Source organism: Sinohyriopsis cumingii, chromosome 4 (assembly GCF_028554795.1).
Source record: "Sinohyriopsis cumingii isolate HCF-2022 chromosome 4, ASM2855479v2, whole genome shotgun sequence".
Lineage (NCBI taxonomy): Eukaryota > Metazoa > Mollusca > Bivalvia > Unionida > Unionidae > Sinohyriopsis > Sinohyriopsis cumingii.
Genome location: NC_142964.1, coordinates 56,605,792 through 56,621,662, shown reverse-complemented (window position 1 = coordinate 56,621,662; position 15,871 = coordinate 56,605,792). Strand labels below are relative to the sequence as shown.

At 32.1% G+C, this 15,871-nt stretch overlaps 1 protein-coding gene across 1 annotated transcript in view; it reads left to right on the top strand.

Moving 5' to 3' along the window:
• Nucleotides 1-15,871, top strand: part of LOC149801208 (complement C3-like) — a 346,536-nt gene that overhangs the window by 266,649 nt on the left and 64,016 nt on the right. The window contains exon 31 of the mRNA XM_089955247.1: nucleotides 6,992-7,108. Within this exon, the coding sequence (XP_089811373.1) occupies nucleotides 6,992-7,108 (117 nt within the window). The remainder of the gene's footprint in view (nucleotides 1-6,991; nucleotides 7,109-15,871) is intronic.

Here is a 15,871-nt window from a genome sequence, read left to right as displayed (position 1 = left end):
TGTTTATGCATTATTGCATTAGACATTTTATATCAGTGCACTGGTAATTAAGTTTTTAATTTGCTTTGAAATTGTGAATACCTAACTCATTAAAATGTAATCTCAGTATGACAACAGAACAAATAACAGTATGGTTTGATTCAACAATTAGGCTAGTGAACGTATTTACATAATGGTGCCACAGCATGTACATTGTAGGTTTGATTACGCGTTGAATTGGGTACATCCTTTGGAATAGAATCATGGGCACCTTTGCGCAAAACTTTAATAATATCTCCAAAAGACAATAATGAAGTTTCACAAATAATGTTTGAAAATTATGCTAATACCATAAAAGCTAAGTTGTAGTTTGCTTTGATGTAAGCGACATTACACCATACCTGTCAACTTTCACGCCGGGAGGAAAAAAATACTCTCGATTTTGGGGATCGCTCCACGCCTACCTCCTGATTTCATAATATCTTCTGATTTTTGCAGAAAACTCGCGATTATTACATTAAGTTTTCAATTTTTATTTCTTCTAAACAAGAAATGTCCTACATTTTCTGCTGTATCACCTGTGAATTATTGTTGTGACGAAATAATTACTTGAAAGAATTCACTTCTTCACTAAATAGAATGTTAACTTTAAACATTATTCATGTAAATTAATGATTTTTTTTTACCTCTACAACAATACAAAAGTAAAAAAAAATAAACCAGAACTAAAAATATAAACCACAATAATAAAATCGTCCACAATTATTTTCAATGCCTAGAATGATCACTACGAATGCTGTAACTCCATATGCTACAGCGCCATTTCCACGAAGGAAACTTTTACGAGTGAACATCTGTTGATTTTATTCCATATATACCCATCTTAATTACTACCATTAAATTAAAAGGTAGAATGAAAGTAGGTACCATGCAGCAAATATCTCCTAAAAATACTAACTCAGAATACATGTGATCGATCAATATTTACTTAAAACAAGGCTTTATAAATGCCACGAAAAACCTCCCGATTTTAGCTCCCATTCTCTATTATTTATCTAGTCTCCCTACTTGGCTTTTGAAAAATTCATAGGTATGCCTTACACCCCGATTTACAAAACTGCGACAACTGTGCTAATATTATGGAATAAAAGGCAATTACACATGAATGTACTGTTATAATTGTCGGTCAAAATTCCCTCTTAACACAAGCCAGTTTCAGGGTTTTAATGACTAACTGGCCTGTACTGCTGTCACAAAATTAAAAACAAACTCGCCGACTATCAACATAGGAGATGCCAAAACAAGCTTTCCACTGTGTAGAAAGTTATGATGTTTGTTCAGTCAAGACACAAAACTAAAATTGTTTGATGCTGATCTTAGTTGATCTATATGAGAATTTTAGCCTTTATTATTACCACTCTTCGTGAACATGTAAATTATGCTAGTTATGTGCCTTGTACAATTAAACGTGCATACCTTTTTAAAAATATTACCTCAATTTGTAGGATCACTTATATCATTGAAAATGAGTAACCTGTGAGCGCCTGATTCAGTCTAAATGAAACAGCTATTAAGGACTAGCTGAAATGTTATCTGGACGAATGCAATTTGGTCGAAACAATGAATAAAGCAAAATCTGCATATAATATGTTTGTGAATAAATAAGGATTGAAGTGATGCTATGCACTGTGTAAGTACTATACATTATAGTTCAGCCTGGTCTCCTGGGTAAACTCAGCTGGCCCGCGAAATATGAAGTCTCTGTTTACCTTTATTTAATTTCCTGTTGGAGAAACCATAAAATACGCACATACAGAATAATAACAAACTGAATCAAAGTACATTATGACAGTTTAATAATTGTCGAGTAACCGAAAGTTATTAGTTTTACATGCTTATATCTTAGGACACATAAAAAATCATTTTTTCCATGTCCCAAGATTTACAGCCATTACAGTAGTCAACAAAAAGACCTAAAAACTGTAAAGTTTAGACATTGGCCTGTCGATAAGCAGAGCCTCCTTCTTCCAGGCCTTTATTTTTTCCCAAATTATTTGGCTTATATGTGGGTATAAACGATATTAAGTTCTTGAACTTTCTGGTTTGCAGTGGAAGCATGCATGTTTTACAAACATTAATCTAGTGTGCAAGGTAATTCAAGAATCATACTTCTCCACATATATATGACGGGTTTCAAAATTCATATAACCGTTACCAGACATTTTTGCCCAAATATCAACATATTTACTGGAAATGTTGATGAAATTTATTGTCAATAAATTTAGAGGTGTTGTTGATTAAAATAAATATGAAATTAATGAAGTAATCCATTACTAGAGGTAATGGAAGAAATATTCTTTCCATTCAGATTTGCTGTATTTTCAGATTTAGTATTATTATTCCATTATTCACTTGTTACACTCTTGTCAGTTTGTATGTTTGCTTGTTACACTCTCAATATCTTCAATACTATTTCGTCTATGCTCATGAAACTTGGTCATAGCTGCCAAGTGTCCCGTTTTTTCCATATTTGTCCCGTAATTTTGACCCAAATACGACTGTACATTTTTCTTGTTAAAAATCCATATTTTTACTATTAAAAAAAATAATTAAAATTTCCATGCAATTTTTATTTTGTAAAGGCCACCCGGTTCCATCTGAGAGCAAGTGTATGGCAGGGATATAGGGAATTCTAAAATTTGATTGGTTCATTCAAAATCAAGACTAGCATGCTAGTCTTTAACCACCATATTGGATTGTACAAACAGTTGCCGATTCACTGTATCTCATCTTTGTAATATTCAGCTTCTAGTCATGTCGAAAAGGAAAAGCACAAGATTCAGAATTTTTTCCAGCACAAGAATGAAAACAGAACCGGAAGGAGAGCTGTACCATCCTGTTTAGATTTGTGAAACCATTTAGTAAAAGAGAAAACCTTACGTTTTTCAAATTGTGTAATTGTGATTTTTCTACTGAGCATGGAGGCACCAATGACATAAAACAGCATGAAAAAGCTAATCAACATCAGCTTACTGTTTCATCAACAATTCAGCCTGTACTTGCGATGTTTATAGATGCCAGAAAGAACCTTGATGTAATTTGATTGAAGTTCATTTTACTTAATTTATTTTAGAAATGTACCTTCCTCAATTACTAGTGTTGCTGGCGATTTATTTCCCACTTTTTCCCACACAGTAAAATTGCAAATTATTACTCATGTGCTAGTAGAAAAATAGTTCAGTAAAAAAAAAATCGCACAGAATTCAGATCATAAAAGAAAGATGGTGCATTGGAATCGATAATGACTGAAAAAACATTGTGTGGAAAAAAGCTCCTATAAACAACCTGTGTCGGAATGTGTGTTGCATTCTTGAACCTTCTGAATGGGCACTTGAATCAAACAGGATGCCCATTCAGAAGGTGCAAGAGGGCAACACATGCATCTTTGACATTAAATAATTAAGTTACTTTACTGTTGGTTATAAATGTTGTAAATACTTACATAAAGGTTTAAAAATCAGTATTTGATCCTGAAAATTAGCATTTGGGTCATAATCAGTCAGTATTTTTGTACTCTGGGATTGGCAGGTCTGTTTGGTATGTGCTTGAGTAGACCTCTTTTTAAGTCAAGGGGACCTCATTCAGCAAAGTCAAATTTGCGGGCAGAGACTCAGCTACAAAGGTCTACATTATATGACTGTTCGTTGTCAACCATTCACTAGGCACAAGGTAATGTATCAAGTAATAGTCAACAGTGTCTGTCGCTGAGCACAGGACATCAGGTAATATGTCAAGTGAATGTTACAAAAGGTCTTTCTTCGATCACTAAACACCAAGCAATGGATGGACACAATGTAATGTGTCAAGTGACAGTAAACCAATTGTTGTCTTGGGGCACCAAGCATCAGGTACCAGTTAATTGGCACTAGCCACTGAATACCAAGTATGGTTATTGGTTCTGATCTCCATGTTTTTGTCACTGGTCACAAAGCACCAACTGCTGACACCAGGCTTAGGCCCCAGTCTTCAGGTCAGGCACCAGGTGTTGAACACGAGTCGTGAGGAAAAGGTTCAGGCCAGTACCCTATTATCTATATGTTTTCAATCCCTATGGAGAACAGGCTTTGGGTTTTGATGTAAGGTAAGGAATCCTGATGATATTGATATCACCAATCAAACTTTGTGTTGCTTTGAGGCCTACCACCACACAGTGGTGACAAAGCAGTCTCCCACTTTTCTTCCATGACACTATAGATAACATTGCCATGGCTCCATAGATCAGTGAACTTGGCTGGCCAGTGATCATGCCCACCTCCTCAGGCCTCATTTGTGAGAGAAGTGGAGGGGAACTGCCACATACCTCCTCCTGCATTGAGAGGCAATCATCAGTCTCCATCCACAGAGGGAGGAATAACAGGTTAGTCCTGTCCATCTCCGCCTGCATATTGATGAGGCAATGAACCCTCGAGTCAAGTATTGACAATAATTATTTTCCCCAATAACCACTGACATATTTGAGAGGGACATAACTCTTTGGTCTCTCCTGTGAATGCTTTGATTACCATCTTAATTAGAAAATGTGGCTTTATAAAAATCCAGCACATTTTTTAATACAACAAACAAATCCATTGTGCGAGATCATTGTGCGAGATCAAATAAAAACTTGTAGGTTTAATTTGTATTTAATTGTATGTCTGTTGTCAGCACTTTTCCTTCAGTTTTAGTCCATAATTGAAGTGAAAATAGAAAATTAGAGTAAGATGTATCAAAGTCTACCATTTTACCCTTGTATGTTACATTTTGCCCTTGTATAATACATTTTACCCTTGTATAATACACCCAGCTAGTAAGCACAGACTTACAACAGCTTCCATGTCTTGCAGATCAGGGTCTGTGCTGTTAGCTCATAAATGTTAGCAGAACACAGGACATAGACCTGGACTATCTACTGGAAACAAGACTATTAAAGCCTTTCTGCCATTTGGAAACAAGACTATTAAAGCCTTTCTGCCATTTGGAAACAAGACTATTAAAGCCTTTCTGCCATATTGGTTTTTATGAGGAATTGCTTTTCAATTTATTCCATCGCAATTTTCTCGGATGCGGGAGGTCGTGGGTATGATCCCTGGCCAAATCATACCAAAGACTTTCAAAAATAGTACTAACATCTGCCTTGCTTGGTGCTCATCATTAAGAGGTTAGGACTGGTTGGCCTGGTGTCAGGATAATGTGACTGGGTGGGACATCATGCTACATGTCTGTGGCATGATTCCCCAGTGCTAGACATCACTATAAACTATAACACTGCAGACATTGTAGCGATATGACTGAAATTTTTTAAAGCACGTAAAAAATTCAAATCACACACACACACACACACACACACACATACACACATCAGCTAAATTTTCTCTCTTTGGGGACTTCTTTTAGAGGATAAACTTTTTTTAAAAAGAGCTGTTGAATTTAGTTTTACTTGTTGTGAAACAATTGTTTTCTCATTTTATTGAAAATTGAATGTAGTGATGGAAGTTATTTCCTTTGAAGTAAATTGAAAATTGACCACTGTTGATACGTTATTCTCCATTGCTAGCCTTTCCTAATTTTTTTAAAGCTTAGTGTATGATATATACGTAAACTTTATGATATAACAAATTAAACATTTTTGTATGCATCCAATCAGAACAACAGCTACAAAGATACATAAATGAGATACTGAGAGGTTAGCCGAATTGTCTGGTACAGACTAGCATGCATCCAAGATCTGTTGGTGCATTATGGAATGTATGATCTTTGTGTTAATAACAAACAATATAAAAGGTAGAGAAAACACATCCAGCCTTTCTGTTTCTAAAATGTTTGTTATATATGGTACAACTTATTTAAAGTTTATTGGAGTTTCCTTTTCCGAATTAATATAGTTTACTTTTTGTTTTAAAAAGAAACAAAACTAGATGGTCTCTTTTACGGAAAATTAACCACCCTTACTCAGAATCAAACCATGATGTTGAAGAAAAACAATGATGGATCTCCCTTTGTATTGACACATGTTTAATACAATGTATTTCAAATCAAACATTCCATAGTTATATGCCATACATACAAGCTTAAAAGTCAACTCCAACTGCAAACAACGTTACCCATTAACCCAGATCTGTCATTGTATCATGTCCTGGCAGAGTCCATCTTGTACATTTTACTGATTACTCATAACAAACTGCCAAGACACAGATGTAGGAGCATGATGCAATGGCAAATCTGAATGTGTGTAGTTTACAGATGGAATTATAAGTGAATACATATGGTATCAGTTACAGATGGAATTATAAGTGAATACATATGGTACTGGTTATCACTTAAATAACTTGACCTTGGAGCTTGCACTACATAGAGTTTGATAGTGAAAGTACAAGATTCAAAGGGTCAAGCATGATCCAGTATCCCTCTTCAGTCAAAGGAGATGTGATAGAAGAATCACGCAGATAAATTTGCAATACAGTAGAACTTCGATTATCCATCAGGGTACGGGACCGAGACTGTGACGGATATGAGAAAAGACGGATAATAGAATATGTACATTAAAAGTATTTTACAGTAGACTGGGTCATCCAAAAATCGTAATATCTACATATGTATATATACCTGTTTTTAATATTTTGATGTGAAATGCCCTGACGGTTTACAGAGACTGATGGTTAATCGGGTGGCAGGTAATCGAAGTTCTACTGTACTTTTGTTGTGTTAATTATATACCCTAAGCAACTTTTTCATAGTATAATGACAACATTTTTTAATCTTTTTCCTGTTATTCTGTATTGCTTCTAAATGTATTAGTCTCTGTTAGGTAATGTCATCCTTGACAATACGGAGCCTAAATCTATACCACATGAATGCCTGATACAAAGTTTCAGATCATCCTCAAAGAAATTTACTGTTTAACATAAACTGCATGGTGATAGATATGTAATCATTTTTTATAGCTGCATATGCAGCATACTCTGTTATATTTCAGAAATCCAGGGTGTGATCTTTGTGGTTTTTGCCCACAGGAGAACGAAGCAAACAGAGCACGCAGCAGGATCGGCCGGGCTGCCTCAAGCACTTTGTACTGCATTACCGTCAATATCAGGTACTGACACAAAACTATCTCAGTAGATGCTTCATAATGCTTAACTATTTGAAATGTTAGCCTACTCATTATTGCTACCTTATTTGTAATACAGTGAAAAATTAATATAATCCTAAATAGATAATGTAAGAAATACCAGAAGTTACTTCCCCTACTTGACACTTCTGTTGGAGTTGGTTACGACTCGCTATATTGTTCTATGCAAGTATCATTGTCTTCTTTAAGAGTTTATATTATTGGCTTCAAAAAATACTTGAATTCAGATAGAAATATATAATTCTTGCAAGCACCAGCCATATAAACACTTAGTATAGTAATAAACGATGGTATTTTTATAATGTCATTTGGCTATGTGTGTCTTAAGCTTGTTTTACTCCCCATAGCAGTTTCATTAGCCTGCATATGCACATGATATGGCTCTATTCATGATCAAACAAAGCTTGAGGCTTGAATTAAATTGAAACCTTTTTTGCCCAATACATTTGCTGTATAGCCAGTATGCTTATAGGCATGGTCCTTTATTCATTATCTGTATAGCCAGTATGCTTATAGGCATGGTCCTTTATTCATTATCTGTATAGCCAGTATGCTTATAGGCATGGTCCTTTATTCATTATCTGTATAGCCAGTATGCTTATAGGCATGGTCCTTTATTCATTATCTGTTGTACATCATCCATTTACAACTTATATTTTCAGCTTCTCAGAACGCCCTCAACAGAATTTGGGCAAATTTGAAAGCATTCTACCATGAAACTTTTTTAAAAATATTTTCAGTAATGCTAATCTGCCAGTGTTGCTAAGAAAAACTTGTATAAACGTTTCAAAACCAAATTTGACAAAAATTTTAAGCAATTACCCAGGCCTGGATGTCTGTATTCAAATGATGATTCTGCAATCCTATGTTGATTTAGTAAAAGCAAAATTAATGGAAACTCTTTAAGTAACTTCTCTAAAGCCACTCAACAGAATTTGAACAAATTTGACAGAAAACATTCTGGTAGAGATAGCTTTTTGAATCTGATAAAATTGATAAAGATCTACCATCAAATATTGGCACTGTTACAAAAACAGAAAAACCTGAAAATGATTTTATATCAAACATCACTTAACACAATTTTACAAAATTTAAAAGAGAGCATCCTACCAAGAATATATTGTAGATGCTTTTTAAACGCTACAAATCCACAGTCAAATAAGACCAGTATTACTAAAATAATATAGATACTAATACACTGTCAAATAAGGCCACTATTACTAAAACAATGTAGGCACTAATCCACTTTAAAATAAGGAGACTATTACTTAAAATAATGTACGTACTGGTCCACTGTCAAAAAAGGCCACTATTACTAAAAATAATGTTGGTACTGATCCACTGTAAAATAAGGCCACTTTTACGAAATATAATGTAGATACTGATACACTGTCAAATAAGGCCACTCTTACTAAAATAATATAGGTACTGATAACCTGTCAAATAAGGCCACTATTACTAAAAAATAATATATGTACTGATCCACTGTAAAATAAGGCCACTTTTAATAAAAATAATGTAGGTACTGATATACTGTCAAATAAGGCCATTATTACTAAAAATAATGTAGGTACTGATACACTGTCAAATAAGGCCACTATTACAAAAATAATGTAGATACTGATTCAATGTAAATGAGACCACTATTACTAAAATATAATGTTGATACTGATCAACTGTAAAATAAGGCCACTATCATTAAAATAATGTGGATACTGATCCACTGTCAAATAAGGATCATATTACTAAAAATAATATAAATCCTGATCCACTTAAAATAAGGCAACAATTGCTAAAATAATGTAGATACTGATCCACTGCCAAATAAGGCCACTATTACTAAAAATAATGTAGATACTGACCCACTGTAAAATAAGGCCACTATTACTAAAAATAATGTAGATACTGATTCATTGTAAAATGAGGCCACTATTACTAAAAATAATACACATACTGATCCACCGTAAAATCAGGCCACTATTACAAAAAATAATGTAGATACTGATCCACTGTAAAATAAGACCACTCTTATTAAAAATAATGTAGATAATGATCAAGTGTAAAATAAGGTCACTATTACTAAAAAATAATTTAGATACTGATCCACTGTAAAATAAGGCAACAATTAATAAAATAATGTAGATACTGACTCACTGCAAAACAAGACCACTATTAGTAAAAATATTGTAGAAACTGATCCATTTTAAAATCAGGCCATGATTACTAAAAAATAATGTAGATACTGACCCACTGCAAAATAAGGCCACTATTACTAAAAATAATGTAGATACTGGTCCAATGTAAAATAAGGCCATTATTACTATAAAAAAATTATACATTCTCATCCACTGAAAACTAAGGCAAGTTTTAATAAAAATTAGGTAGATACTGATCCACAGTAAAAACAAGGCAACTATTACTTAAAATAATGTAGATACTGATCCGCTGTAAAATATGCCACTTTTACTAAAAAAAATTATGTCGATATTGACCCACTATAAAATAAGGTCACTATTGCTAAAAATAATCTACATACTGATCCAGTGTAAAATAAGGCCACTATTACTAAAATAATGTTGACACTGATCCACTTTAAAATAGGGCATGTTACCAAAAATGATCTAGCTACTGATCCAAGTAAATTAACTCCACTTTTTTAAAAAAATAATGTAGATACTGATCCATTGTAAAATAAGTCCACTATTACAAAAACTAATGTACATACTGATCCGCTGTAGAAAAAATTCCACTATTACAAAAAATAATGCAGATACTGATCCTCTGTAAAAAAAAACAAAGGCGACTATTGCTAAAAAATAATGTAGATACTGATCCAATGTAACATAAGGCCACTATTACTAATAATAATGTAGATAGTAATCCATTGTACAATAAGGCCTCCTTTTATTAAAACTAATGTAGATACTGATCCACTTTAAAATAAGGCCTCTGTTACTAAATATGATATAGATACTGATCCACTGTAAAATAAGGCCACTATTACTAAAATAATGTAGATACTGATATTCTGTAAAATAAGGCTAATATTGCTAAAAATAAAGTAGGTACTGAACCACTCTAAAACAAGGCCACTATTAATAAAAATAATGTATACTGATCCACTTTAAAATAAGGCCTGTATTACTAAATATGATGTAGATAACGATCCATTGTAAAACAAGGCCACTGTTACTAAAAATAATGTATATACTGATCCACTGCAAAAAATAAGGCCACTATTACTAAAATGAATGTACATACTGATCCGCTATAAGGTAAGACCACTTTTACTACAAATAATGTAGATACTTATCCACTGTAAAAAAAGCGACTATTGTTAGAAAATAATGTAGATACTGATCCGCTGTAAAATGAGGCCACTATTACTAATAGTAATGTAGATACTGATCCATTGTAAAATAAGGCCACTATTGCTAAAAATAAAGTAAATATTGACCCACTGTGAAAGAGGCCACTATTACAAAAAATAATGTCGATACTTATCCACTGTAAAGTAAGGCCACATTTACTACAAATAATGTAGATAATGATCCACTGTAAAAAAAAAGAAAAGCGACCATTGTTAAAAAATAATGTAGATAATGATCCAATGTAACATAAGGCCACTATTACTAAAAATAATGTAGATACTGATCTGCTGTAAAATAGGCCACTTTTACTAAAAGTTATGTCGATACTGGTCCACTATAAAATAAGGCCACTATTGCTAAAATTAATGTAGATACAGATCCACTGTAAAATAGGGCCACTATTTCTAAAATAATGTAGACACTGATCCACTGTAAAATAGGGTCTGTTACCAAAAATGATGTAGGTACTTATCCACTATAAAATAAGGCCACTTCTTAAAAAAATAATGTAGGTACTGATACACTGTCAAATAAGGCCACTATTACTAAAAATAATGTAGATACTGATTCACTGTAAAATAAGGCCACTATTACTAAAATATAATGTTGATACTGATCAACTGTAAAATAAGTCCACTATGATTAAAATAATGTAGATACTGATCCACTGTCAAATAAGGATAATATTACTAAAAATATTATAAATACTGATCCACTGTAAAATAAGGCAACAATTGCTAAAATAATGTAGATACTGATCCACTGCCAAATAAGGCCACTATTACTAAAAATAATGTAGATACTGACCCACTGTAAAATAAGGCCACTATTGCTAAAAATAATGTAGATACTGATCCAATGTAAAATAAGGCCACTATTACTAAAAAAATAATGTAGATACGGCTCCACTGTCAAATAAGGCCACTATTACTAAAACTAATGTAGATACTGATCCACTGTAAAATAAGGCCACAATTGCTAATAATAATGTAGATACTGATTCATTGTAAAATGAGGCCACTATTACAAAAAATAATGTAGATACTAGTCCACTGTAAAATAAGGCCACTATTACTAAAAATAATACACATACTGATCCACCGTAAAATAAGGCCACTATTACTAAAAATAATGTAGATACTGACCCACTGTAAAATAAGACCACTCTTGCTAAAAATAATGTAGATAGTGATCAAGTCTAAAAAAAGGCCACTATTACTAAAAAATACAGTAGATACTGATCCACTGTAAAATAAGGCAACAATTAATAAAATAATGTAGTTACTGATCCACTGTCAAATAAGGCCACTATTACTAACAAATAATGTGGATACTGATCCATTGTCAAATAAGGCCACTATAAATAAACATAATGTAGATACTGATCCACTGCAAAATAAGACCACTATTAGTAAAAATAATGTAGAATCTGATCCATTTTAAAATCAAGCCACTATTACTAAAAAGTAATGTAGATACTGACCCACTGCAAAATAAGGTCACAATTACTAAAAATAATGTAGATACTGGTCTAATGTAAAATAAGGCCATTATTGCTATAAAAAAATTATACATTCTGATCCACTGAAAACTAAGGCCAGTTTTAAAAAAAATTAGGTAGATACTGATCCAGAGTAAAAACAAGGCCACCATTGCTTAAAATAATGTCGATACTGATCCACTGTAAAATATGCCACTTTTACTAAAAAAAATTATGTCGATATTGACCCACTATAAAATAAGGTCACTATTGCTAAAAATAATCTACATACTGATCCAGTGTAAAATAGGGCCACTATTACTAAAATAATGTTGACACTGAGCCACTTTAAAATAGGGCATGTTACCAAAAATGATGTAGCTACTGATCCAAGTAAAATAACTCCACTTTTTTAAAAAAATAATGTAGATAATGATCGAATGTAAAATGAGGCCACTATTACTAATAATAATGTAGATACTGATCCATTGTAAAATAAGTCCACTATTACAAAAAATAATGTACATACTGATCCACTGTAAAGTAAGGCAACTTTTACTACAAAATAATATAGATACTGATCCTCTGTAAAAACAGCAAAGGCAACTATTGCTAAAAAATAATGTAGATACTGATCCAATGTAACATAAGGCCACTATTACTAAAAATAATGTAGATAGTAATCCATTGTACAATAAGGCCTCCTTTTATTAAAACTAATGTAGATACTGATCCACTTTAAAATAAGGCCTCTATTACTAAATATGATATAGGTACTGATCCACTGTAAAATAAGACCATTATTACTAAAATAATGTAGATACTGGTATTCTGTAAAATAAGGCTAATATTGCTAAAAATAAAGTAGGTACTGAACCACTGTAAAACAAGGCCACTATTAATAAAAATAATGTATACTGATCCACTTTAAAATAAGGCCTATATTACTAAATATGATGTAGATAATGATCCATTGTAAAACAAGGCCACTATCACTAAAAATAATGAATATACTGATCCACTGTAAAAAAAAGGCCACTATTACTAAAAATAATGTACGTACAGATCTATTGTAAAATAAGACCACTATTACCAATAATAATGTAGGTACTGATCCATTGTAAAATAAGGCCACTTTTGCTAAAAATAATGTAGATAATGATCCACTGTAAAATAAGGCCACTATTACTAAAATGAATGTACATACTGATCCACTATAAGGTAAGGCCACTTTTACTACAAATAATGTAGATACTTATCCACTGTAAAGTAAGGCCACATTTACTACAAATAATGTAGATAATGATCCAGTGTAACATAAGGCCACTATTACTAAAAATAATGAAGATACTGATCAAATGTAAAAAAAGAAAAGCGACTATTTCTAAAAAAAATAATTTTGATACTGATCCTATGTAACATAAGGCCACAATTACTAAAAATAATTTTGATACTGATCCACTGTAAACTATGGCCAGTTTTAAGTAAAAAAATTATGGAGATACTTATCCACTGTAAAAATTAGTCCACTATTACTAAAAGTCATGTCGATACTGGTCCACTGTAAAATAAGGCCACTATTGCTAAAAATAATGTAGATACAGATCCACTGTAAAATAGGGCCACTATTTCTAAAATAATGTAGACACTGATCCACTGTAAAATAGGGTCTGTTACCAAAAATAATGTAGGTACTTATCCACTATAAAATAAGGCCACTTCTTAAAAAAGTAATGTAGGTACTGATCCAGTATAAAAAAATGGCCACTATTACCATAAAATAATGTAGATACTGATCCACTGTAAAATAAGGCCACATTTATTAAAAAATAATGAAGATATTGATCAGCTGTAAATGAAGGCCACTATTACTTAAAATAATGTTGATAATGGTCCTCTGTAAAATAAGGCAGGTATGACTAAAAATGATGTAGATACTGATCCAGTGTAAAATGATGTGACTGTTACGAAAAATAATGTAAGTACTGATCCGCTGTAAAATAAGGCTACTATTACAAAAAATATGGTAGATATTGATCCACTGTAAAATATGGCCACTTTTCCTAAAAATAAAGCAGGTACTGATCTGTAAAATAAGGCTACTATTGCTAAATATAATGTATATACTGATCCACTGTGAAATAAGGCTAATAATACTAAAAATAATGTAGATACTGATCCACTTTAGACGAAGCATATATTACTAAATATGATGAAGATAATGATCCATTGTAAAGTAAGGCCACTATTACTAAAAATAATGTAAGTACTGATCCGCTGTAAAATAAGGCTACTATTACAAAAAATATGGTAGATATTGATCCACTGTAAAATATGGCCACTTTTCCTAAAAATAAAGCAGGTACTGATCTGTAAAATAAGGCTACTATTGCTAAATATAATGTATATACTGATCCACTGTGAAATAAGGCTAATAATACTAAAAATAATGTAGATACTGATCCACTTTAGACGAAGCATATATTACTAAATATGATGAAGATAATGATCCATTGTAAAGTAAGGCCACTATTACTAAAAATAATGTATATACTGATCCACTGTAAAATAAGGCCACTATTACTAACAATAATGCATGCACAGATCTGGTGTAAAGTGAGACCACTATTACTAATAATAATGTAGTTACTGATCCACTTTAAAATAAAGCCTCTATTTCCAAATATGATGTAGGTACTGATCCACTGTAAAATAAGGTAACTATTACTAAAAATAATGTAGATACTGATTCACTGTAAAAACAAATCCACTATTACAAGAAAAAAGTACATACTGATACATTGTAAGATAAGGCAACATTTACTACAAATAATGTAAATACTAATCCACTGTAAAAAAAAGAAAAGCGTCTATTTCTAAAAAATAATGTAGATACTGATCCAATGTAACATAAGGCCACTATTACTAAAAAATAATGTAGATACTAATCTGCTGTTAAATGGGCCACTTTTGCTAAACGTTATGTAGATACTGATCCACTATAAAATGAGGCCACTATTGATAAGCATATTGTACATACTGATCCACTTTAAAATAAGGCCACTATTCCTAAAAATAATGTAGATACTGATCCATTATAAAAAAATGGCCACTATTACCATAAAATAATGTAGATACTGATCCACTATAAAATAAGTCCACTTTTAATACAAATAATGTACATACTTATTTTCTGTAAAATAAGGCCACTTTTGCTAAAAGTAAAGTAGGTATTGATCCACGGTAAAATAAGGCCACTATTACGAAAAATAATTTAGATACTGATCTATTGTAAAATAAGGCCACTATTACTGGAAATAATGTAGATACTGATCCACTGTAAAATCAGGCCACTATTACTAAAAATAATGTAGATACTGATCCACTGTAAAATAGGGCCACTATTACAAAAAATAATATAGGTACTGATATTCTGTACAATAAGGCCACTATTACTAAAATAATAATATAGATACTAATCCACTGTAAAGTATGGCCACTTTTACTACAAATAAAGTAGGTTCTGATCATTAAAATAAGGCTACTATTGCTAAAAAAAATGTAGATACTGATACACTGGAAAATAAGGTTACTATAGCTAAAAATAATGTAGACACTGATATTCTGTAAAATAAGGCCACTATTACTAAAAATAATGGAGACACTGATCCATTGTACAAAAAGGCAACTATTACTGAAAATAATGTAGATACTCATCCACTTTAAAATAAGGCCCATATTACTAAATACGATGTAGTTACCGATCCACTGTAAAATATGGTCACTATTAATAAATATAATGTAGATACTGATTCACTGTAAAATAAGGCAACTTTTACTACAAATAATGTACATGCTGATATTCTGTAAAATAAG